The 24,498-nt window shown below is 40.1% G+C and overlaps 1 protein-coding gene and 1 pseudogene across 5 annotated transcripts in view; one reads left to right on the forward strand and one right to left on the reverse strand.

Annotated features, from left to right (window-relative positions):
* Ubr2 (ubiquitin protein ligase E3 component n-recognin 2) overlaps window positions 1–24,498 on the reverse strand; it is a 98,107-nt gene that overhangs the window by 28,466 nt on the left and 45,143 nt on the right. For all 5 annotated transcript variants that reach the window (XM_090355651.1, XM_090355650.1, XM_090355649.1 and 2 more), the window contains 15 exons: window positions 23,914–23,975; window positions 21,177–21,287; window positions 20,246–20,311; window positions 18,668–18,790; window positions 18,476–18,539; window positions 17,185–17,309; window positions 15,243–15,295; window positions 12,606–12,708; window positions 9,527–9,575; window positions 8,021–8,175; window positions 5,550–5,652; window positions 3,756–3,865; window positions 3,564–3,644; window positions 2,845–3,023; window positions 908–1,107 (listed from right to left, as the gene is read on the reverse strand). In XM_090355651.1, coding sequence (XP_090211777.1) covers window positions 908–1,107; window positions 2,845–3,023; window positions 3,564–3,644; window positions 3,756–3,865; window positions 5,550–5,652; window positions 8,021–8,175; window positions 9,527–9,575; window positions 12,606–12,708; window positions 15,243–15,295; window positions 17,185–17,309; window positions 18,476–18,539; window positions 18,668–18,790; window positions 20,246–20,311; window positions 21,177–21,287; window positions 23,914–23,975 — 1,584 coding nt within the window. The remainder of the gene's footprint in view (window positions 1–907; window positions 1,108–2,844; window positions 3,024–3,563; window positions 3,645–3,755; window positions 3,866–5,549; window positions 5,653–8,020; window positions 8,176–9,526; window positions 9,576–12,605; window positions 12,709–15,242; window positions 15,296–17,184; window positions 17,310–18,475; window positions 18,540–18,667; window positions 18,791–20,245; window positions 20,312–21,176; window positions 21,288–23,913; window positions 23,976–24,498) is intronic.
* Window positions 8,470–9,063, forward strand: LOC150047683 (transmembrane protein 126A pseudogene; annotated as a pseudogene).

Genomic DNA, 24,498 nt, shown 5'->3' on the forward strand with positions numbered 1-24,498 from the left:
TAAGCATCTGTCTAATGACACTTGTGCAGAAATAATGATAGCCATGATAGGCCAAGTGATAATAAAATATTTAAGCTCACAAAAGATATTGTGGGCTAGTTAGAATCTTCCATATTGGTGTTTTTTTGGGGGGCCATTCCTGGGACTTGAACTCAGGGCCTGAGCACTGTCCTTAGAATTTCTCAAGGCTAGAGCTTTACCACTTGAGCCACAGCATCACTTCTGGCTTCCTGCATATGTGGTACCATGGAGTCAAACCCGAGTCTTGGTGCATGCTAGACAAGTGCTCTTACCACTAAGGCCAAACTCCCAGCCCCTCTGGTGCTATGTTTTTTTTTTGGTTAGTTTGGACTTTTAACTCTGGGCCTGGGTGGTGTCTCTGAGCTCTTCAGCTCAAGAGTTCTGCCCTACCCCTTGAGTCATAAGGCCATTTCCAGTTTTCCTGGTGATTAATTGGAGATAAGAGTCTCACACTCACAGACTTTTTAGTGTTCAGGCTGGCTTTGAACTGTGATCCTCAGATCTCAGCCTCCTGAGTAGCTAGGATTACAGGCGTTAACCACTATGAAATTTATAGCTATGTCTTATAACTAAGGGGTTTCAGTCATACTGTGAAGACTTCCCTTTGAGGGAAAATTCACTGCCTCTAAGTGAAAGGTTCTGACTAAAGAGGTGCTTTGGAAATCCTGCAGACAAGGATCCTCCTATCAGGAAGTTCATCAGGTAACAAACTGAAGAGAGGAGGCATACAACTGTGTAATTTAGATTAAACACCTGGGCAATTCCTGTTTATGCACTACCAACCCTATGGGTAATTATCAAATAAATAAAATCTCTCTAAGTCACCAGCCATACTAAACGACAATCATTGAATAGGGAGAATGTGGACTTAGCTACTATGACTTACCTAGATCCTCAATGATTTTTTTTCTGTTTTTTGATAGTACAGTTGATCTTTGAACAAAGGCTGCCAAAACCATTGCCCTATTTTCCACATTAACTTCTTGTTCTTCTTGACACAATATACAGGTAACAAATTGTCTTTGTTCAGGGACCTGAGTTTGCGCTGGGCCCAATGCTGTAAATGTCATATCTGAAACCACAGGACTGAAATACAAAACATTACAGATATTATCAATGAACCTAAGGACTTTCTATATAATTGTAACACAGCAGACTTAAGTATGTATGTATTGAACACATTTTTTATTATGACTTGAGTTACTTCAAACTCTGGGCCTGGGTATTGTACCTGAGCTCTTCAGGTCAAGGTTAATGCCCAACCCTTTGAGCTACAGTGCCACTTCCAGTTTTCTAGTGGTCATCTGGAGATAAGAGTCTCACAGCTTTAGTGCCTGGGCTGGCTTTGAACTGAGATCTGAGGATCTTAGCCTCCTGAGTACAAGGATTATAGACGTGAGCCACTGCACCCAACTTAAGAGCCATTTTCTTTAATCCTCACTACCCATATGCAACCAATGACAGATGCTGTGCTTAGAGCACTCATTTTTTTAAGGAAGGCTAAAAGTCTTTTGTAGAAAACATTACACATGCTGAGTGCCATTGCCCACTCCTGTCATCTTCCTAGCTACCCAGGAGGCTGAGATCTAAAGATTGTGGTTTGAAGCCAACCTGGGCATGAAAATCTGTGAGACTCTTATCGCCAATTAACCACCAGAAAATTCAAAGTGGAATGGTGGCTCAAAATGGTAGAGTTCTAGTCTTGAGCCAAAAAGCTTAAGGACAGTGCTCAGGTCCTGAGTTCAATCCCCATGACAGACAAAAAAAAGAAAAGAAAAGAAAAGAAAAATACTACAGATGAATGATTTTACTCAGTGATTTTCTAAAGATGATTCCTTGGCAGTCCACAAAATTTATTATTTACCTTACTTAAGGATTAAAAATGTACTAATTAAGTGGATACTTGCCAGGCACTGGTGGCTTACATCCTAGCTACTCAGAAAGCTGAGATCTAACAATCGTGGTTTGAAGCCAGCTTCGACAATAAAGTCCGTAAGAGTCTTATCTTCAATTAACTACTCAGAAGTGGTACTGTGACTCCCTGTAGCGCTACAGAGCGCTATATCCTTAAGCCAAAGAAACTCAAAGACAACTCTCTGGCCCAGGTCTGGCAATAGACTGAATAGCTAGGAAAAGTGACAGAGAGAGAGAGAGAGAGAGGGAGGGAGGGGAGGGGAGGCGAGGGGAGGCGAGGGGAGGGGAGGAGAGGAGAGGAGAGGAGAGGAGAGGAGAGGAGAGGAGATACACAAACAGACAAAGTGGAGAGGAGAGGAGATACACAAACAGACAAAGTGGATGCTGGTGATTCATGCCTATAATTCTACCTACGTAGATGGCTGAGATCTAAGTATCTCAATTTGAAGCAAGTCCAGGCAGGAAAGTTTGATAAGACATTTACTTTCAATTAACCACCCCAAAAGCTGGTAGTACACCTGTAGCTCAAATGGTAGAGTGTTAACCTTGAGCAATAATGGTCAGGAATAGAACTCAGGTCTTGAGTTCAAGCCCCAGGAACAACAACAACAACAACAAAAAGTACCTATAGCTACTCAGGAGGCTGAAAGGTAAGGTTTGAAGTTCAAAGCTAGCTAGCCTAGGCAGGAAAGTCCCTAAGACTCTTTATCTTCAATTAATACCAAAAAGCCAAAAGTGATGCTGTGGCTCCAGTGGTTGAGTGTTAGCCTAGAGCATAAAAACTCAGGGACAGAGCTTGAGTTCAAGCTCCAGAATCAGCACACAAAACAAAACAAAAATTTAAAAAGTACATGTAAGGAAAAGGAATTTTGTTCCTAATTGAAATTCATTTATGACCACTTCATTTACCTATGATCCAGGACAGCAGAGGTTGAGGCATCCAGTTCTAGTGTCTGCTGGAAAAGCTCTTTGTTCTCATCAATGAAGTGCCGCTGCATCTCAGACATCTGGGCCATAACCTTTTCTCTGCGCAGCCTCGCAATCTCAGCCTTTCTCTTCCGTTCAGCTTTGTCTTTGTCTCTGGAACTCTGAGATTATGCTTTAATTACACCACTATATACTATATGCACCTTTCTTTCCAAAGTAAAACAATTTAATGAGCCGGGAGTTTGGCCTAGTGGTAGAGTGTTTGCCTAGCATACACGAAGACTCAGGTTCAATTCCTTGGTACCACACACATAGAAAAAGCTGGAAGTGGTGCTGTGGCTCAAGTGGTGGAGCTCTACAGTGCGCAGGCCCTGAGCTCAAGCCCCAGGACTAGCAAAACAAACAAACAAAAAACACCTCCCCCCAAACCACCAATTTAACTACCATATTAAATATTAAGGCTCTAAACCTGCTTATTAAAGAAAAAAACAAAACAAACAAATAAGCCAGAAAACCTGCCATGAAAAATACAGATAAATAAACAGTGGGACATTTTACAAAAACATGTGGAATTTCAGATGTATGAGAATATCTACTGATAACTTATTACAAATAAACGAACCTGCTGTATTTTTTCAATATTATTACATTTTACTTTTTATTTTTTATTATATATATATATTATATTTTACTCTTTGTACCTCTTCCATTATGGTTCCTTCTGTATCTGTCACAGGACTAGTAGATGAATTCTCCCTCATCTTCTTAATAGTATTGTACATCTACAAGAAAAAAAGTATCCTATCAGTTATCCCAAAGCTATGCAACTTTATCATGACATATTATTTATTTCAAGAGGCAGTAAATAAGTAGAACAATGTGGAAAATGTTACCTTTAGTATCCACCTAATCATGTCTTTGTGGACCTCCAGGTAGGGTGCATTCTGCAGTGTCTCCAGCATAGCTAGTATACTGGGAGAGTTGTTTGGTGCTACCCCAGGCTCTAAAGCAGACAAAGAACAAGCACAAAACAGCAGCTAGCACATTCCAGTTCTTATTCTCATAGGAAAAAAACTGCATTCTTACTGTACTTAGTAGTCATTTAGGAAGAAATAGCACTGAATAAAGTGACCAAAAAATCTTTTTAACCTAAATTCATATGATCCTACCATAACATATTAATTGGGAATTAATATATTATGAAAATTACTAGAAATTGCTAACTTGGGTTGGGAAAATACCAGGCCATCTTTTGTGCCAGAAAAGGGTGGCTCTGTGAAGGGACATGGAAACTGGACTGCTAATGACTAAAAGGGGTACAATAGGAACAGTAAAACAAATACAAGAGGCAGTATATGGCAGCATATGCCTAATTCCAGGCACTGAGGAGCTGTAAATAGGAGGACTATAGCTTGAGGCCAACCTTGAGCAAAAATAAGCCTACTTCTATAACTATACAAGCTAGTAGTACATATCTACTTGAACATGAGGTCTTGGCTCAAGAATGAGGATGTGGGCTGGGAGCATGGCTTAGTTAGTGGTCAAGTGCTTGCAAAGCATGCATGAAGCTCTGGGTTTGCTTCCTCAGTACCACATAAACAGAAAAGGCCAGAGGTGACACTGTGGCTCAAGTAGTAGAGTGCTGGCCTTGAGAAAAAGAAGCTCAGGAGTAGTGCTCAGGTCCTGAGTTCAAAGCCGTAAGAGTAGAATGGACAAAAATAAGTAAGTAAATAAATAAAAAGAGGACTCATCTGCAAACACACTAAAGGCAAAGGAACTGTGGCTCAAGTAGTGAAGTACTTCTCTAGCAAGTATAAGACCCTGACTTCAATTGAAACAACAATAAACCTTTAAAAAGTAGAAATCATGAGTCACATTAAAGAAACAAAATAAACAACCCCTCCACACCCACCTTCCTGTAATCCTAGCTTCTGAGTAGCTCAGGATTCATCTCAATCCCCTGTGATATGGATGACTGAGGTTCAAGATTAGCACAGGCGGAAAAGCTCACCAGACCCCATCTCTAAAATAACCAGCAAAAGTAGGGCTGGCTGGAGTTACAGTTCAAGTGAGAATTCTAGCCAAGTAAACAAGACTCTGAGTCCAAATTCTTGTAGTAGCAAAAAACAGAACAGCAACAACAAAAATGAAAACAAACTAACAACAACAGCAACAAAAAGTCAGGCTGAGTATTCATGGCTAATGCCTGTAATACTAGCTATCCAGGAACCTAAGATCTGAGGCTCATGGTTTGAAGGCAGAGACATGAAAATCCGAGAAGCTCCTCTCCAATTAACCACCAAAAAGCCAAAAGTGGAGCTGTGGGTCAAATGGTAGAGCACTAGAATAAGGAAAAGAAAGAAAACAAAAAAAAAACCCCAAAACAAAACAAACCAGGGACAGTGCAAAGGTCCTGAGTTCAAGCCTCAGGACTGGTATAAAAAAAATTCAAGATTACTACCATTGTAGCTAAGACAATGGTATCATGTTCTGAAATAAAAATGTGTGCATGTTAAGTATGTATAGGATCCATTTTTATATCAAGACCTAATAAAGTACCTTTAATATACAGATGAATATAGACACAAATGTTAGCATTCAATAGTACCCACTTAGAACTTCTCCAGTAGAAAAGGTCATAGATTGTGTAGGTTTTTTAAGTTTAGTACAAAGTGTACAATGCATACTTGCAATCTTCTGAGTGAAGGTAAATGTAACCACATGCTCTTCTATGACATTCTCTAGATGCTGCTTTTCTTCTTGCAGGGCCATCCCAATTAAGTGTAGTACCTCAAATAAAATAGTTTTTTTAAACTTTCTTGTTTAAAAAAAACAACATATCTTACAAAATGATAAAAAAAAAAACCCACTACCATAAAAACACAAAGTTTAAATATAATAAAAACAATTATAAGGCCTCATTTTTATTAAAGATTTCACTTTTATTAAGACTGAGGTTCATATTCTAATAAGAATTATTGGTAGCTAGGATTACAAGCTGGTGGCTCATGCCTGAATTTAGACCCTCAGGAGACTGAGATCTTTGGATCAAGATTTAAAACCAGCCTGGGCAGGAAAGTCAATGGGACTCTTATCTCCAATAAACTACCAAAGGAGTGGAGCCAGGACTCAAATGGCAGAGCAAGCCTTGAGCAAAAAGAAGCTCAGTGACAGTGCCTGGGACCTCAGTTCAAGCTGAAGGACTGGCACAAAAACAAAACAAAACAAAACAAAAAACACAAAAAACAGGATGAAATGTGAAGTATAAATACTTAGGATAACTAAGTTATCACCAGGTGTGCTAAGGCAATTCCTAAAATTCATAATTATTAGTTTTGTTTCATTGAAAAAAAATCATCTAATAATCAGTGGCTAAATTATAACCAGTTAAGGTATCTCTCAGTACTAACCTAAGCCTTAACTATCTGATAGAAATATATTTCCTCTAATGCAAATTTGCTTGTAGTTTTAAAATGTATATCACAAAAAGATCCTAGAAACTTCTGGGAAAACATGTAAGTAGGGCCGGAAGTGTGGCCTAGTGGTGGAGTGCTTGCCTGGCATGCATGAAGCCCTGGGTTTAATTCTATGGTACCACATATATAGAAAAAGCCAAAAGTGGTACTATGGCTCAAGGGTAGAATGCTAACCTTGAGAAAGCTCAAGGACAATGCCCAGGCCCTTAGTTCAAAGCCCTAAAATTGGCAAAAAAAATAAAAAATAAAAATAACAACAACCAAAAAACCCCCATGAAACTACACTGAGCTATCTGAGCTATTTTCATTTTTACTGATTTTATCCTGCTTCCAGTTTTTGAAGATGAGTGATATCTCTGTATCTTTCCTTCCATATAGGGCAACTAGTTAGCTGTCAGACACTAGAACTAGGTTAGCCAGAATGACATGAACATAGCCAGAATGACAAAGTAAACACTATTCACTTTCCCTCAATACCCACAACTGTTTTCTCACACAGTACTGAGTCTCTAGGGTACCACAGCTCCCTGATTGCAAAACTTAAATACATTTACAAATGGGAGGGGGGTGTATACACACACCTTACCCAATGAGATACTTAAACCCGCTGAGACAATCCAAAGAATGGAAGCTGTGGAGGAAGGCTTGCTTTCATTTGAATCCTTGGCTTTACTGCTTTCAAGCTATATGCTTGCAGGGAACCCCTCTGAGACGATGTCATCATCTTTAACCTAGAAATAAACCACTTCCCTCTAGAGTTCTGAGGAATACAAATACTGTGCCTGGCAGTCAGAAAGGCACAGAGTAGGCATTCTATTAGCTGCATAGTTGTTGTTATGTCAACTTTCCGGCTCAATAACAGGAAAGTTACATGAACCTCATTGAATCTTGGCTGCCTCACCTCTACAATGGAAGAGTTAGTATCAATGAGATGATGTAAGAAAGCATTACATTCAAGTTACAAGTAATGTTCAAATGAGGTTCAAAACTGACTACTTTTTAGTCATAGGAACATAATATCCAAGTTTCATTTGTTCCTCTCTCTCCCGCCCCCCTCTCTTTTTTTTGGTGCCGGTCTTGGAGCTTGAACTCTGGGCCTGGGCGCTGTCCCTGAGCTTTCGTGCCCAAGGCTGGCACTCTACCACTTGAGCCACAGCTACATTCCCAGTTTTTTGTTTTTTAAATAGTAATTGGAGATTAGAGTCTCATAGGATTTACTGCCTGGGCTGGCTTTGAACCATGATCCTCAGATCTCAGCCTCCTGAATAGCTAGGATTACAGGTGTGAGCTACCAGCACCCAGCTCATTTGTTTGACTTTACAATATGGATATCAATGAACTCAAGATTCTTTTTGTGACAAAAAGGAGAAACACAAGTAAACATATTGGCTAACATATTATGTTTATTTCAGAGTACTGCCTATGCAAAGGCCAAGACCAACAATGGGGAGATACACTTGGCCAAAGGGATGAAGGTAATCATAGTGTGGTATAAAAAAATCTGCCAGGCATACACTTTCACTGGCAGACACAAAAGGATCAACAACACACTATATTATAAACTGAGGTGATAGACCGGAATCCAAATGCTTCTATGTATAGAAGTACTGTCATATAAGAGTATTTTGTTTTCTTTAAATACAAAACACTGAAATACAAATAGCAAGTTGAGTCCAACTCACCCTTTGCAGCATAGATTCAGACCAGGCACAACCATTATGTTCTACAGCCCATTGGAGGATGGTTCCCATGATGTACAACATGACATCTGACTGTAAAATGTTAACCAGACTTGCGAATAGAGGGCAGAACGGAGGCAGGACTGGAGGTGGAAGTGCTAGAAAGAGAGTTATTTTGTTCTTTACGGAACCTCTTTAAACAGGCTCCTCTGCTCCACACTTCTAGGGCTGCCATTCAGAGTATTCATTTATACACACTGTAAGCTGACTTTAGCTACTCAAGATCAGTCAAGTACATAAACTGCTACGCAGTACAAAAGAAAATTTTGGAGCTAAAGATGGCTGCGCCCAGGCTAGAGGAGCAAAGGTTGTAGCAGGACACTGAGCAGCCCAAGAGGAAACCGTGAGCTGGCTGCTGGAAAGTACTGTCTTTCTGGGAAAAGAGGCTCATGATGGAAAATCATAAACCAGATGATACTATCAAGGAAAACTTAATTTTTGATATCATAACCAGAAAAATTAACCAACTTCCAGAAACAGGTAGGAAAGTCTCTGAATATGGATCAACGTATGTTAGAGTTAATGCTGCTTTCTGTGGCCTAATAGCTAACAGTCTTTTCCAACGTGTCTTGCATGTGACAAAGGCTCCAGTGGCATCTGGCTTACCAATGGCAGTGATCCCATTTGTAACAGCTAATTTTGCTTACAAAGGTTTTGTCAGTTTACCTTTGAGTACAGGTGATCAGAGATGTGAAACCTGTACTGTGACACCGGGTGGACTGGTTGGTTTCACTGTGGGTAGTCTGTACTCCATTTCCTTGGCTATTCCTATGAATGGTGGTCTAGCAGCCAGGTATGGATCAGCAGTGCTACCAGATAAGGCAAACTTCTTAACTTACTGGATCAGGATTTCTGAGCCTGTCTTTAGAAAGATGCTCTTTCCCATTTTACGTCAGACTGCATTTGCAGCATACCTTGGATCTAGACAATATAAGCTACTCATAAAGGCTCTTTAGTTACCTGAAACTGACCTACAAATGACTTAGAACAAATAAAATAAATTGGTTAAAAAAAAAAAAAGGAAAATTTTGTTTTCCCTACAAATGTCTCAAGATCTGAGATAAAACCATTAATCCAGACCCATGTGGAGGCTTACGCCTGTAATCCTAGCTACTCAGGAGACTAAAATCTGAGTATCACAGTTCAAAGCATTAAAAAGTCCATGAGATGCCTATCTCCAATTAACCACCAGAAAAACCGGAAGTGGCTTGGTGGCTCAAGTGGTAGAGTAATAGCTTTGAGCTGAAGAGCTCAGGGACAGCTCTCAAGCCTACAACCGGATCAAAAAAACAAAAACAAACCCAAAAACCTACAAAAATGTTCACCTGGAAAGCTTGTATTTAAATCTTTCATTCCACCAGAGAAAATCATCATGGTAAATAGAAAATAATGCTTGGCAAGGTCAGAGAAACTCAAATGAGATTTTTAGAAAGAATAAAAAAAAAGTACCTGTATCTTCTCTATTTTGCTTTTTCAATTTCCGCTGAGCTTCTTCTGCCTAATTAAAAAAAAAAGCAACCAAAAGAATTACAGTACATAACAATATCTCAATAGTAGTAACAACTCAATTTCTGATATATATATATATTATATATATATAATATATATATATATTATATATATATATATATATTTTTTTTTCCTTTTTTGGTCAGGGCTTTTTTTTGTCCTTGGGCTTTCTCGAGCTAGAGCTCTACTATTTGAGCCACAACACCATTTCCAGCCTTTTCTATGTATGTGGTACTGAGGAATCGAACCCAGGTCTTCATGCATACTAGGCGAGCACTCTACCACCAGGCCAAACTCCTGGTCCCATGTTTAAGTTTTAACACCATTCATTGCAAATATAATAATGATTAACAAGACAGCATAAATCCTTCTGGAAAAGTATGTTAAATAGTATCAATTCTGAAAACAGAAAACTTATTATAATACAGATCAAACATTTGTCTTTAAAAGACAAGCCCTTTAGCCAAACAGTGTGGCTTATGCCTGTAATCCTAGTTGTTCAGGAGGCTGAGATCTGAGGATCCAGATTCAAAGCCAGCCTGAGCACTAATGTACATGAGACTCTTATCTCCAATCAACAACTAGAAAATGGAAGAGGTACTTCGGGTAGGATGGTAGCCTTGGGCTAAAGAGCTCAGGGACAAAGTCCAGGCCCAGAGATAGGGCGGTAGCCTTGAGCTGAGGAGCTCAAAAGAAAATGAAAATAAAAACAACCCTGAGATACCACCTTACCCTAAAGAAAATGGCCAATATTCTGAATTCAGAAAACAACAAATGCTGGAGGGGATGTGGAGAAAGAAGAACCCTACTGCACTGCTAGTGGGAATGTAAACCAGTACATCCACTCTGGAAAGCAGTTTTGAGGTTCCTCAAAAACAAAACATAGAGCTATGAGTTTGGCCTAGTGGGAAAGTGCTTGCCTAGCATGCACAAAGACCCAGGTTTGATTCCTTGGTACCGTATACATAGAAAAAAAGCCAGAAGTGGTGCTTAGGTTCAAATGGTAGAGCTTTAGCCTTGAGAAAGTCCAAGAAGCCCAGGATTGGCAAAACAAAAACAAAAGCAAACAACAAAAAAGACATGGCCCAGTGGCTCATGCCTGTAATTCTAGCTACTCAGGAGGCTGAGATCTGAGGATCACAATTCAAAGCTAGCCCGGGCACTAAAGACCGTGAGACTCTTATCTCCAATTAACCACTAGAAAATTGGAAGTGGGGCTATGACTCAAGGGGTAGGGTGGTAGCCTTGAGCTGAAGAGCTCTGGGCACCCAAGCCCAGAGTTCAAGCCCCACAACCAACCAAATAAATAAATTCATCAAATTAAAAACCAAAGAAAACAACAAAAAAGAAACAACAAACAACTAAACATAGACCTTCCCGATGACCCAGCCAAATCACCCCTATGCATCTACCCTGAGCATCATAGCCCCAGGATATGATAAGGACACCTGCACAGTCATGTTCATCGCTGCAATGTTCATAATAGCCCAGGTGCCCCACTACAGATGGATACAAAATATGTGGTACATATAGTCAATGGAGTTCTATATAGCTACCAGATAAGACAAAATAATGGAATCTATTGGGAAGTGGATGGAACTAGAGCAAATCCTGTTGAGTGAGATAAGCCAAGACCAAAGGAACAAAAGGCGCATGGTCTCCCTGACATGCGGGTATTAGATCTAAACAATATATAAGTGATGACTCAATACTCAGGTAACTCCAGGTCACTGACATGAATTTGAAGATATAAATATACCTACATAAACATATAGGTCTATGATAGTATATTCTACAGACCTATATTGATCTATGATCTATGAGATCAATATGACATATAAAGACTCAGCTTAATTTTAATTATGTTCTTAAATTTATGTGCCAGTGATTACACATAGACTTTTTCTTGAATACATGTTTGTAGAACATAACATTTTAAATACATAACATTTTAAATACAATGTAAAAACTCAGTGTTAATTAAAGGTTTTTTTTGTTTGTTTGTTTTAAAGATACCCGATTAAGGACTGGGAATGTAGCTTAGTGGTGGAGTGTAGGCCTAGCATGCATTAAGCCCTGAGTTCAATTCTTCAGTATCACATAAACAGAAAAAAATGGCTGAAGTGGTAGAGCGATAGCCTTGAGCAAAAGAAACTTAGACACAGCACCGAGGCCCAGAATTCAAGCCCAACGGCCAAAAGAATAAAAATTAAACATACACACACACACACGCACACACGTATATATGTATAAAAAGTAAAATATATGCATATACATATAAATGTATACATTTTTTTGGGCACACATGTGTATATGAATATGAAACTACAAAGACCATAATAAGTATTTGTACATAAAACACTGTGTTGGGCTGGGAGTTTGGTCTAATGATAGAGTGCTTGCCTAGCATGACGAAGATCTGGGTTCTATATACACAGAAAAAACACTGTGTGGGGGTTTCTAAATAGTGGTATTGTATATAATTCGTACTTTCTATTTTTATTTATATCTTTTTATGGGAGAGGGTGCGGGCGGTCATGGGGCTTGAAGTCTGGGCCTGGGTGCTGTCCCTGAGCTCTTCAGCTTAAGGTTACCACCCTACCCCTTGAGCCACGGCGCAGCTCTCAGACTGTAGTGCCCAGGCTGGTTTTGAACCTCGATCCTCAGATCTTAGCCTCCTGAATAGCTAGGATTATAGGTGTGAGCCTGCCTTTTTTTTGTTGTTTATATCTTTTTTTTTTTTGCCAGTCTTGGGCTTGAGCTCAGGGCCTGAGCACTGTCAGTGGACTTTTCTCAAGGCTAGAGCTCTACCACTTGAGCCTCAGGCACCACTTCTGGCTTTTTTCTATGTAAGTGGTACCGAGGAATTGAACCCGGGTCTTCATGCATGCTAGGCAAGCACTCTAACACTAAGCCAAACTCTCAGCCTGTTTACATGTTTTAAAAGTATTTTTCCATCTGTAGAAGTTTTCAGGGAAAAGCAAAATTGTTTCCCACTGCATTTGATTTTCCCAATTACCTTAGATTGCTCTGCTCTTGAAAAGTGATAGAAATACAAGTTGAACTCCTTGGCACATTCAGGTTTCAGCTCGTACATGCCTCGTCCTGTTAATCCAGGTTTCCTAAGAAAAACAAGGCCTTTACAATTAATTCATCAGAATCTTGGATGTTAGTATAGCAAAAGTTGCTGTCATATACTGCTGGTAGATACTAAATTGAGACTATTTGCATTTCTTTTTCTTTCTTTTTTTAGGTCCAAGACCAGGACTTGAACCACCTGTCACTTGCTCTCATTGGCTAATGCCATGCCTTCACCAACCACTGAAACTGTTTCCTGGGGTTAATTTGGTATTACAAATCCAAAGCTTTCTGTGAACTCTTTTTATCTAGCATGTCCAGTTTGAGTTTATTCAACCTAAAAGTATGGAATGGACATATAGCTCCAACAGTTAAAAACCTAATAGGTCACACAGATTACATCTCCAATGATCAAAACACCATTACAAGTTATGTCCATTTCTCTAGTTTGAGACTCAAAGGATGTTTGTAGAAAGCTTTCTTATGGGGGGGGGAGGGAAACGGGTACCAAGACATGTGAAAGGGTATCAATGTATGTGAATTAATGCACCTTCTATCTGGCAAATATCATGTACCCTTTTACTAATTACAATAAAAAAAAATGGTAAAAAAAAAAAAAAGAAAGCTTTCTTATGTAAGGAGGGCAGAAACAACATTGAGTTTTAAAGAAAAATCATATAAAATATAAAAAAACTGAATAATACAGAAATATATCCTAAAACATTCTAAATATTTAAAACATTGTGTTAGTTATGCAAAAAAAGCAACAAAAAATCAAACAGTAAGCATGTCTAATACATAAAAATGCTATGGAAAGCTGGGTGCCAGTGGCTCATTCCTGTAAGCCCAGCTATTCAGGATCATGGTTCAAAGATATCCCAGGTAGCACAGTCCATAGATATGTTTGGCCTAGTAGTAGAGTGCTTGCCTAGCAGGCCTGAAGACCTGGGTTCAATTCCTCGGTACCACATACATTAAAAAAAAAAAAGCTGAAAGTGGTGCTGTGGATCAAGTGGTAGAGCTCTAGCCTTGAGAAAAGTCCAAGGACAGTGCTCGGGTCATGAGCTCAAGCCTAGGACTGGCAAAAAAAAAAAAAAAAGATGTCTATATTAGAGTGCTGGCAAAGTAGCAGAGGCTTTTATATTTATTAGGAGTAGGGTAAATTGACCTCAGTTTCAAGATACAAATCAAATCCTAACATATGCTTTCCTTTTGACCCTAACAAGTTCCCAAAGAAGCATTTTCATATCAATAGTGGTATTCAATTCCTATTGTTGATAATGGGGAAAAACTGAAAGTGCAGTAGTCATCAATAGCAAAGAGGTTAAATCTACTGAAGTACACAACCATAAAGAAGTAAACAGTGAAGTTGACCCATGCAAACCAACAAGTACAACAAACCCAAGACCACTAAGGCCACAGGCCACAAATACCCCCCTAAAGTTTACTAGGGTAGAGCTTACTTGCAAAGTGCTTGCCTACTGTGCACAAGGCCCTGGCTTTTTATCTCTAGCCTCATAGAAAAAGGGGAAAAAAAATCAGAGGGAAAATAAATATAAATAACCCCATGAATAGATACGTTATAGAAATAATTTAGAATAATTATTATCTAAATGTAGTAGAACTCACCTGAATAGTTGGATTATGGTGAGACATTTTTCTTCCTACCTTTCTGCTTTTTCTCTAAAAGCATGTACCATCTTTCTTTCTTTCCTTCCTTATTTCTTTATTAGTTATTTTGCATGTACTATCTTTATAATCAATAAAAGTAAAGACACTGTAGTTGGATGGGAGCAAGGAAAAAGCAGAATTAAGAAACTGCTTTAACAACTTTAAGGGGATAAACTAGCTTACTGATTGGGGAAAACAGAATAGTGAAGGCAGCAGTCAGAGGCCATCTCATACTTAGGTTGTCTCATTCAAGTGGACACCCATTTTTTTCTGGAGGTACTGCAGTTTCAATTTGGCGTTGCCATTGCTGGACAGGTGTTCTTTCATTATGCCTCCAGTCCTTTTTGCTTTAATTCACTTTTCAAATAGGATCTTCTGATTTTTCCTGGGGCTGGCCTCAGACTGTGCTCTTCCTACCTCCACCTCCCACAAAGCTTTCTGTGAACTCTAGGATTACACACATATACCACCATATCTGGATCATTTGTTGGGAAACGGTATTGCTAACTTTTGCCCGGTCTCACACCCTGGTCCTCCTATATCTAACTTAGATTACAGATGTGTGCCACCGTGCCTGGCCCCAAAGAAAGCAACTTTAATACATTTATTTAAAGCATTGCTTAAAATTAATTACTATAATTTAAAACCACCAATTATGAACACCTACTGTGAATGCTATGACAACCCCTCATAATACAACTTTACATTGCAAAATAAAGGGCTAGATCTTAAGACTAAAAATGTCAGTGAGAAATCTAGTTTAGAATTCTAAGTTGAAAATGCCAGTGAAAGCAACATATTATCAGCTTATCAAAAGAAAAAAATAATTGAAAAAAAAAAAACCCAACACTCTCAGAAAAAAACACTATTAAAACTTAAAACTACAAATAACAGGAAGCAAACTCACCTGAAATGGGCAACAGCTTCAATTACACTCTCCATGCCAGTTTCCTTGTTCTCCTAGAGTAGCAATGAGCTCAGGTTAAGGATAGAAGTGCTAGCTAGCACTGGCTCAGGAACTCCACCCTGACAATACTAATAACTACTGTGCAGACACAAAGATTACTATCTACTTCCTAGGATGAGGGCTCTACAGTAAGCAAAATGATTAGTATCCAGCTAAAGACTGATTTGTCAAGCTGACATTCATCTTGCAATCAGTATTTTTAAAAAGTCACTACCATATGGAATGCCAGTAAGAGCTTCTAAACACGAGATGAAAACACAAAATGGAAAAATTAAGCATCATTTATAGAAAACATTTAAAACATTTGTGGAAAAGTCAAGCTACTTTTGTTTTTTTAAAGTAAAATAGCACTTATAGGACATGAATACAAAGTGTTATTAAGTAATTCTCTAGACAAATGTTTGGGAAATACAGTTGCTTTCATGATACAAAACACAAACCACCTTAAAAATGCTGTTTTAAATTTGACTCATCTTTAAGTATAGGTTAAGCTATAACTGTTTCTTCTTGTAACAACTCAGAATTCATCTTTTACATCAAAAACAGAGTGATGGAGCATCCCTCTAATCCCATCTATTCAAGAGGCAGGTATCAAGAGGATTGTAGTGTGAGGCCAGGTGGGACAAAATCATCACTGAGAAATCATCTCAAAAAACAGGCTGTGCATGGCAGTTCATGCCTGTACATGGTTTTTGGCTGGGGACTAACCTATATACTAAAGCTTGGCCTGTCCCCCACTCAACACCACAACAGTCTATAACCTACACAGAGCAGGGACACTGTGAATGTTCCTCAGGGAACAAAACTGTTATTGTCTGAGAAGAGCTGCTTCCAATGGTCTTGTTCCTAGAGACAAATGCTGGTGGGGGACAGAGCAAAATGGTTGGAATCTCTGAGAAATAGTCTTCAAACAGAATAAGATAGGTGGAAATCTCAAAAAAATCAATGTTATATTTTGAAGTTTTGGTCTTTGGTTCACATTTGGGAGAACCTTTTGAATAGCCTCAATGAAAATAAAGTCTGAATTCTTTTTTTGTGTGGGTCATGGGGCTTGAACTTGGCCTGGGCCCTGTCCCTGAGCTCTTCAGCTAAGGCTACCACCCTACCCTGAGCCAAGCCCCACTTCCCATTTTCTAGAGGTTAATTGGAGATAAGAGTCTCAGCTCCTTTTGTTCTGGGCTGGCTTTGAACCTTGATCTTCAGATCTCAGCCTCCTGAGTAGCTAGGATTACAGGTGTGAGCCACCGTGCCATGCCATGCTGGCTAAAGTCTAAATTCTAAGAGTTGTTTCTGAAAGGTTGCACAGATAAAAGTAAGTTGTGATTCAACCCACAGATGTCCTTATGACTATTATTTTGCATTGACTAAAATATATCAGTGTCCATTTTTTTACCCCCCCCTAGTCCTGGCTTGAACTCAGGGCCTGAGCACTGTCCTTGGCCTTTCTCAAAGCTGGAGCTCCACCACTTGAATCACTTGAATCACCTCTACCTTTTTCTATGTATGTGGTACTACTGAGGAATCGAACCCCGGTCTTCATGCATGCTAAGCAAGCACTGTACCAGTAGGCAAACTCCTGGCCTCAGTGTTAATTTTTAAGGAGATTTTTTTGGATGCCTAGTTAGGAAAAGCTTTAGAAAACTTGATTCATGCTAGTCAGAGCAAGTAGCTTAGTGGTAAAGTGTCTGCCTAGCATGCATGAAGCACTGTGTCCAATTTCTTACCACATAAACAAAAAAGCTGGAAGTAGTACTGACTCAAGTGGTACAGTGCTAGCCTTGAGCAGAGGAAGCTCAGGGACAATGCCCAAGCCCAAGCCCTGAGTTCAAGCCTCAGGACGGGCAAAAAATAAATTTAAATTAAAAAAAATGTAGGTACTTACATCTTCAGGTAAAGATTTCACCAATTCGCTATGAGCCATAGGCTTGATGCTCAACTGATGAATAATTTCCCGCTTAATTTCATCTGTAGCATTTACTTGTCCAACCCCAGGACTAAATCTTTCTCCTGCCAAAAATGAAAGCATGGGTTAGAGATGTGGGTCAAGCACTAGAACTGTGTATACCAAGTGCAAGGCCTTGAGTTCAAACCCCAGCAATCCGTATTCCTTCCCCCCGAAAAGAAAACAAAGAGCAGGACATGGTACATAATCACACTTGTGTGGCATATACTTCTAGTTCAAGCAATACAAAATATTTCTCTGTTTATGTCTCTGCCATAAGAAAATAACAAACTGGCTTGGCAACAAGCCAGAGAGAGTAGTTTCTAGCATATTTCTATGTCTACGGTCAGGGAGGCAGGCTCCCTGCAAGTGTAGAGTGCTCAGAGGCACAAAGATTGGAATGGCAGGACAAAACCAAAGTATTCAAGACTCATTACACTCGATCACCTTCTATCTAGTGACAAGCAAGATATCACCTTCTGAGAGCCTCATCACGCCACCTCCTCTCAGTAACTTGGACTCTCTGTTTTAGGTACTACAGAGGAGCTGAAACAGCAGGGAGAGAGGAACAGGGGATAAGGGATAAAAGAATGGAAAGAGAAGCGACAAAAAAGAAGGGCTGAAAATACAAGTGCCAATAAATAAAATCCACATCTCTGGCTTAGGTCTCCATTAACTCAGATCACATGTGGAGTCAAAATGACACTCGGGCGCCAGTGGCTCATGCCTGAAATCTTAGCTATTCAGGAGGCTGAGATCTGAGGATTGTGGTTCAAAGACCATGAAACTGTTATCTCCAATTAACTACTAGAAAACGGGAGTGGCGCTATGGCCCAAGGGATAGAGCACTAGCCTTGAGCTAAAGAGCTCAGGGACAGTGCCCAGGCCCAAAGTTCAAGCCCCATGACCGACACTTGGGTATCTTGGGTATCACAAAACCTTGGAGAGAAAGTTAAGATTTAAAGGGGCAGAAAATTGTTCCTACATATGCTATCCACTATCTCTGGCTTGCTAAATTCTGTTCTCTCTAAATTCTGTTCTACTGCCACAACTGTGCCCTCTGCTCTTTCTGAAGCACCAGTGGTATCATTCTTCACATGACACAAACCCAAGGAGAAGAAAAGATGTTCCAGTTCCCTTGTCTAAAACTGAGTGTACCTTCTGACAAGAAATGCTTTTCAGAAATGCTAAATTATTTGCTACCCCAAAATGCAAGGTAATCTCAACTTACCCACAAGCATTATAATGAGGTAGAGCATTTCCTCTATTAGAGTATTATTCTGCTGAGTAACATCCTGCAAGCAGTGGGGGAGACAAAGTGATGAGAATGTACATGCTGCCTTCTTCAGATGATTCACATGTACAACAAGAATGCCTGGTGCTTCTTGGTGATGTGCTGTAGTCTCAGGAAACAGATGCTTACCTTATGGGTGACCTCAGAACTGAACCTTTTCCCACGCTCTGGAGTACTGAAGATATGGTAAAGTTCAAAGCGGCTGAGTACAACCATCAAGAAATGGTTGGGATCCATCATGGAGACACCTGTCTTTTTTTGTTTGTTTCAGATAAAGGAAAAGAAGAAGGTCAAAGGGGACACTGAACAATTAGTTTGAACGAAAATCTAGATTGACAAAACAGAAGGCAAAAAAACTTCCAAACTTAAATCCACACGAGACTAACAAGAGATATTCTCTAAACCTTTCCTTTTTATACACTGAAATAATTTATTCTTGTCAATTTATTTTCAAAGTTTTATGTCAGGACTCAACTGCCTGGTGATAACTGTATAGACTGAGAGAAATGTCCATTAAACTTCTAGCATGCAAAAGTTATGCATCATATTAAATCATTACCAAGATCTCTTGTATTCTGTGGTAAGCACTATATTTTTACTTTGCTGGCAGAAGGATTGAATTTGGTCTAGCGCTTACTTGGCTTGCTTGTTCATCTAGGATTCAACTCACTTGAACTATACCTCCAGTCCAGATTTTGCTTGTTATTTTGGACATAAGAGTCTCCTGGACTTTTATTTTGGTCTGGTCTTGAACTAAGAAGCTAAGATTTTAAAAGTTACACACACACACACACATTTATATATCTATATATATATATAAATATATATATAGATATATAAATATATAAACATATGTATTTATAACATCAGCCCAGGGACCAGATATAGGAATGAGGTACAACCATCATACTTTAGGGATTGAAAAGTAAATAATCCAAGTTTGCGTGTGCTATGGGAGAACATACAGGGTCTGATAGTGCCTCACAACAGGGTTACTAGGCCAAGTTCTAACATGTCACAGAAGGATCCATGAATAAAATGATACCAAACTAAATACTAAAGCACACTAAGTAATATAGCTAGGTGAATCAGAGGGGGGGGGCTAAGGAGCAAAAGAAATTAATGTGCAGTTTCAGTTTTATAAGAGGGGTTGGCAAACGGACCTTAAAATTAACTTAAGGTATTTAAAATTAAATAACTAGAGGATGGCCCTTAACTTAAGGTATTTAAGTGTGTGGACTGTAGAATAATTCATTAAAACAGGGAGCCTAGGCCAGGAAGAAGTAGGAAAAAGACCAATTATTTTCAATGTGTTCAACCTGTGACGTGTGAGGAACTCTAGCCATGTTGCATAGACCCTTAGCCATATATATATAAAAGCTTTAGTAGTTAGCACAGGTGGAAAAAAGCAAGACTCACCATAATCTAAGTTAATGCTCCCCCACCCTTCCCAGGTCTTGGGGCTTAAACTCAGGGCCCATGCACTGGCCCTAAGCCTCTTTGTGCTCAAGGCTATCGCTCTACCACTAGAGTCACAGTGCCACTTCCCGCTTTTTCTGAGTAGTTTATTGATGATAAGAAACTCACAGACTTTCCTGCCCTGGCTGGCTTCCAACTGCAATCCTCATATCTCAGTCTCCTGAGTAGCTAGGATTACAGGCATGAGCCACTAATGTTGGCATTAAGTTAATGCTTTTAATTCATTACCTGAAGCATTACTATATCTTTGTCAAACATCTCACGTCTGCATTTCACATTGTGGTAATAATAAATCTAAAAAGGGAGAAAAAAAAGAATTACACAAGGCAATAGGCTGTTATTGCTACATCTCCCTCCTCTCCATGGGTTTGCATAGGAACAAGTATGCACTCATGTATGGTCTCCTGAACTGCCAACACCACCTCAGTGCACATTAACTAACTACACATCCCATCAGTGGTCCCTGGGATTCATACTTCATAGTTCCCTGATCTCCCAACAAATAAGAATGTTACTTTAAGAAAGCTTAGAGCATCCCAGAATGGGGGACAAATCATACTAAGGCTTGATGTGGTTTAAAAATTAGAACCTCACTTTAGAGGTATTCTAAAAGGAATTTTTATCTTTTTTTTTGGCCAGTCCTGAGGCTTGAACTATGGGCCTGAGCACTGTCCTTGGGCTTTCTCAAGGCTAGAGCTCTACCACTTGAGCCACAGCACCATTTCTGGATTTTTCTATGTATGTGGTACCGAAGGAATCAAATCGGGATTTCGTGCATTCTAGGCAAGCATTCTACCACTAGGCCAAATTCCTGGATCCATCCCTGAGTTTCTTTCACTCAAAGCTAGCTTTCTACCACTATAGCCACTTCTGCCCTTTTCTGTTTATGTGGTACTGAGAAATCAAACCCAGTAATCCTTTAGTTTAATTCATGTTCTATCATATTTATTAAATATGGATATATATAATACACTTATGTACACGCTTTTGAATATTTCTTGATAAACTATGAAAGACCTAAGAAATCTTTTTATTCATAATACCTGTCTTTTTTGATTATTTTAATATAGATACTGAACTTTCAATGACTGAAATCACTACATCCTAAATAGAATCTAATGGATAGACTGATTACCCTACATAGGACTTAAAAGCATACCTGATTTACTAGAGAGAAGCCATTTCTTCTCCACATTCCAGCATGTACTTGAGCACATAAAACAAGACATCTAAGAGGATGTTCTATCAACATGGGTGGACTAAGTTCACTCTGCACATTAAAAAAAAAAAACAAAACAAAACACACATACACACACACAAAAAAAAAAATCAACACCAAGTCGGGTGAGGTGACTCATGCCTGTAATCCTAGCTACTCAGGAGGCTGAGCTCTGAGGGTTGAGGTTCAAAGCCAGCCTGGGCACTCCAATAATTCACTAGAAAACGGAAAGTGGGGCTGTGGCTCTAGTGGTAGAGTGGTAGCATTGAGCACACAAGCTCAGGGACAGCACCCAGGCCCAGAGTTCAAGCTCCACGACTCACAAAAAAAAAAAAAATCAACACCAAAAGGAAAGTCTGTTCACAGAGAAAGCTTCTATAAAATACAGTTAAGATTATTTATAGATCTATGTCACTGACAGTTAATGTGTGAACTTGTTCAAGCTATGGGACTCTATTTATGATCCATATCATCTAAATGTTGCTGTGAAAGTGATCCTTACATGTGAGAAGTATCTAAGTAAGGTGATTACTCCTCCATAAAGAGAGCAGCTAGAGGCTTTGAAACAGGTTCCTGATGAAGGAGTTTGGCCTTTGCACTTGTGACAGCCACATGAAATCTTCTCTGGGCCTTCACAGGTGTCAGGAAGTTTGCAAACTCCATTGCCAGCTCCAATAATTGCATGAGGCCTCCTCCAAACCCCTTATTGGTTCTGTTTTTGTGGAGAACTCAGACTAATAAATTGTTTTCAATCTGATTTCAAGTAATAGCCAGACATTGTGGCTCACGCTACTCCTGAGGTAGAAGTTGAAAGGACGATAATTGGATGCTGGGCAAAAAGATAGTGAGACACATATCAACAAAAGAAAGCCAGGTTATTGTAATCCCAGCTATTCAGTAGAATTGAATAGAAGGATCCCAGTGAAGGCCTGCTGAGGCAAAATTAAGACCCAGCTGAATTTTTTTTGTGTGGGTGTGCCAGTTCTAGTGCTTGAACTCAGGGCCTAGGCACTGTCCTTGGACACTTTTGCTCAAGGATAGTGCCCTGTCACCTGAGCCACAGTGCCACTTCTGTCTTTTTCTGTGTATGTGGCTCTGGGGAATGGAACCCAGGGCTTCATATATGCTAGACGAGCACTCTTACCACTAGGCCAAACTCCTGGCCCCTATATGAATTTTTTTTGGGGGGGGGGGGTCGTAAGTCTTGAAATCAGCCTAGGCACTGTCCCTGAGCTTTTCAGCTCAAGGCTACTGCCCTACCCTTGAGCCAAGCCCCACTTCACATTTTCTAGAGGTTAATTGGAGATAAGCATCTCAGGTCATTTTGTACCAGGCTGGCTTTGAACCTTGATCCTCAGATCTCAGCCTCCTGAGTAGTTAGGATAAGAGGTGTGAGCCATGGAGACCTGCTCTTATCTAAATATTTTTTTAAAGTAAACAAACTATAAGTATGAAGCCCTGAGTTCATACATACAAGTAACATAATAAATAGCTATTATCTTTTACTTTTTAATTTATCTCTCCTCTCTCCCTCTCTCCCTCTGGCTGGCCCAGCAGCTTGAACTCAGGGCCCTTAGCACTGTCCCTGAACTTCTTTTGCTCAAGGCCAACACTCTACCACTTGAGCACCATTTCTGTTTCTTTGGTAGTTAACTAGGGGTAAGAGTCTCACAGATTTGCTCTCCCAGCTGGCTTTGAACCATGATACTCAGATCTCAGCCTCCTGAGTAGCCAGGATTATAGGCGTGAGCCACTGATACATGGCAGGCATTAACTTTTTTTTTTTTTTTTGCCAGTCCCAGGGCTTGAACTCAAGGCCTAGACACTGTCTTGGGGCTTTCTCAAGGGTAGCTCTCTGCCACTTCAGCCACAGCACCACTTCTGGCTTTTTCTGTGTATGTGGTACCAAGAATTTGAACCCAGGGTGTCATATGCATGCTAGGGGATCACTCTACCAGTAGGTCATGCTCCTGGCCCCAGGCATTAACTGTTACCTGTTAGTTTTTTGTGGGTCATGGGGCTTGAACTTGGCCTGGACGCTGTCCCTGAGCTCTTTAGCTCAAGGCTACTGTCCTACCTTTGAGCCAAGCTCTACTTCCTGTTTTCTAGTGGTTAATTGGAGGTAAGAGTCTCAGGTCCTTTTGTACCCGGGCTGGCTTTGCACCTGGATCCTCTGCTCTCTGCCTCCTGAGTAGCTAGGATTACAGGCCTGAGCCACTACAACTAGATTTTTTTTTGGCTAGAACTCAGGGCCTGAGCACTGTCTTTGGGCTTTCTCAAGGCTAGAGTTCTACCACTTGAGCCACAGTACCACTTCTGGCTTTTTCTGTGTATGTGTACATGCTAGGCAAGCACTCTATCACTAGGCCATACTTCCAGTCCGGCATTTACTGTTTTTCTGTGGGTCATGGGGCTTGAACTCAGTTTGGGCACTGTCCCTGAGCAATTCAGCTCAAGGCTACCACCCTACCCTTAAGCCAAGCCCCACTTCCCATTTGCTAGAGGTTAATTGGAGATAAGAGCTCAGGTAATTTTGTGTGCGCGGGATGGGGGGGGAGGGGGGTGTGAGAGGCTGGCTTTGAACCTTGATCCTCAGATCTCAGCCTCCAGTGTAGATTGGATTACAGGCGTGAGCCACAGTGGCAGGCTTTTACTTTTAATAGCCAGAAATACTTACTAGAGGTAGCAGTTCTGGAAATTTATATGCCACTTCACTCTTGCTTAATAATACATGCAAACCTGATGGAATAACAAACATTAATGAAAATTAACTTTCACTCAAATACTCAACTTTATTTTTTATTTTATTTTGTTGGTTGTGGGGCTTGAACTCAGGGTCTAGGTGCTGTCCCTGAGCTTTGTGCTCAAGGGTAGTGCTCCACTACTTTTTTTGTGGGTCATGGGGCTTGAACTCAGACTGGGCACTGTCCCTGAGCTCTTCAGCTCAAGGCTACTACCCTATGCTTGAACCAAGCCCCCCTTCCCATTTTCTAGAGGTTAACTGGAGATAAGAGTCTCAAAGTCCTTTTGTGCCCAAGCTGGCTTTGAACCTTGGTCCTCACATATCAACCTCCTGAGTAGCTAGGATTACAGGGGTGAGCCACCTTGCCTAGTAGTGCTCTCCTACTTTAATCCACAGTTCTACTTCTGGATTCCTGATGGATAATTGATTGGAGAGAAAAATCTTACAGTCTTTCCTGCCTAGGCTGGCTTTAAACTGTGATCCTCAGATCTTAGCCTCTTGCGTAGCTAGGATTACAGG

The sequence above is a fragment of the Megascapheus bottae genome, chromosome 22 (assembly GCF_031878675.1).
Source record: "Megascapheus bottae isolate mThoBot1 chromosome 22, mThoBot2.hap1, whole genome shotgun sequence".
In the NCBI taxonomy this organism is placed as follows: domain Eukaryota; kingdom Metazoa; phylum Chordata; class Mammalia; order Rodentia; family Geomyidae; genus Megascapheus; species Megascapheus bottae.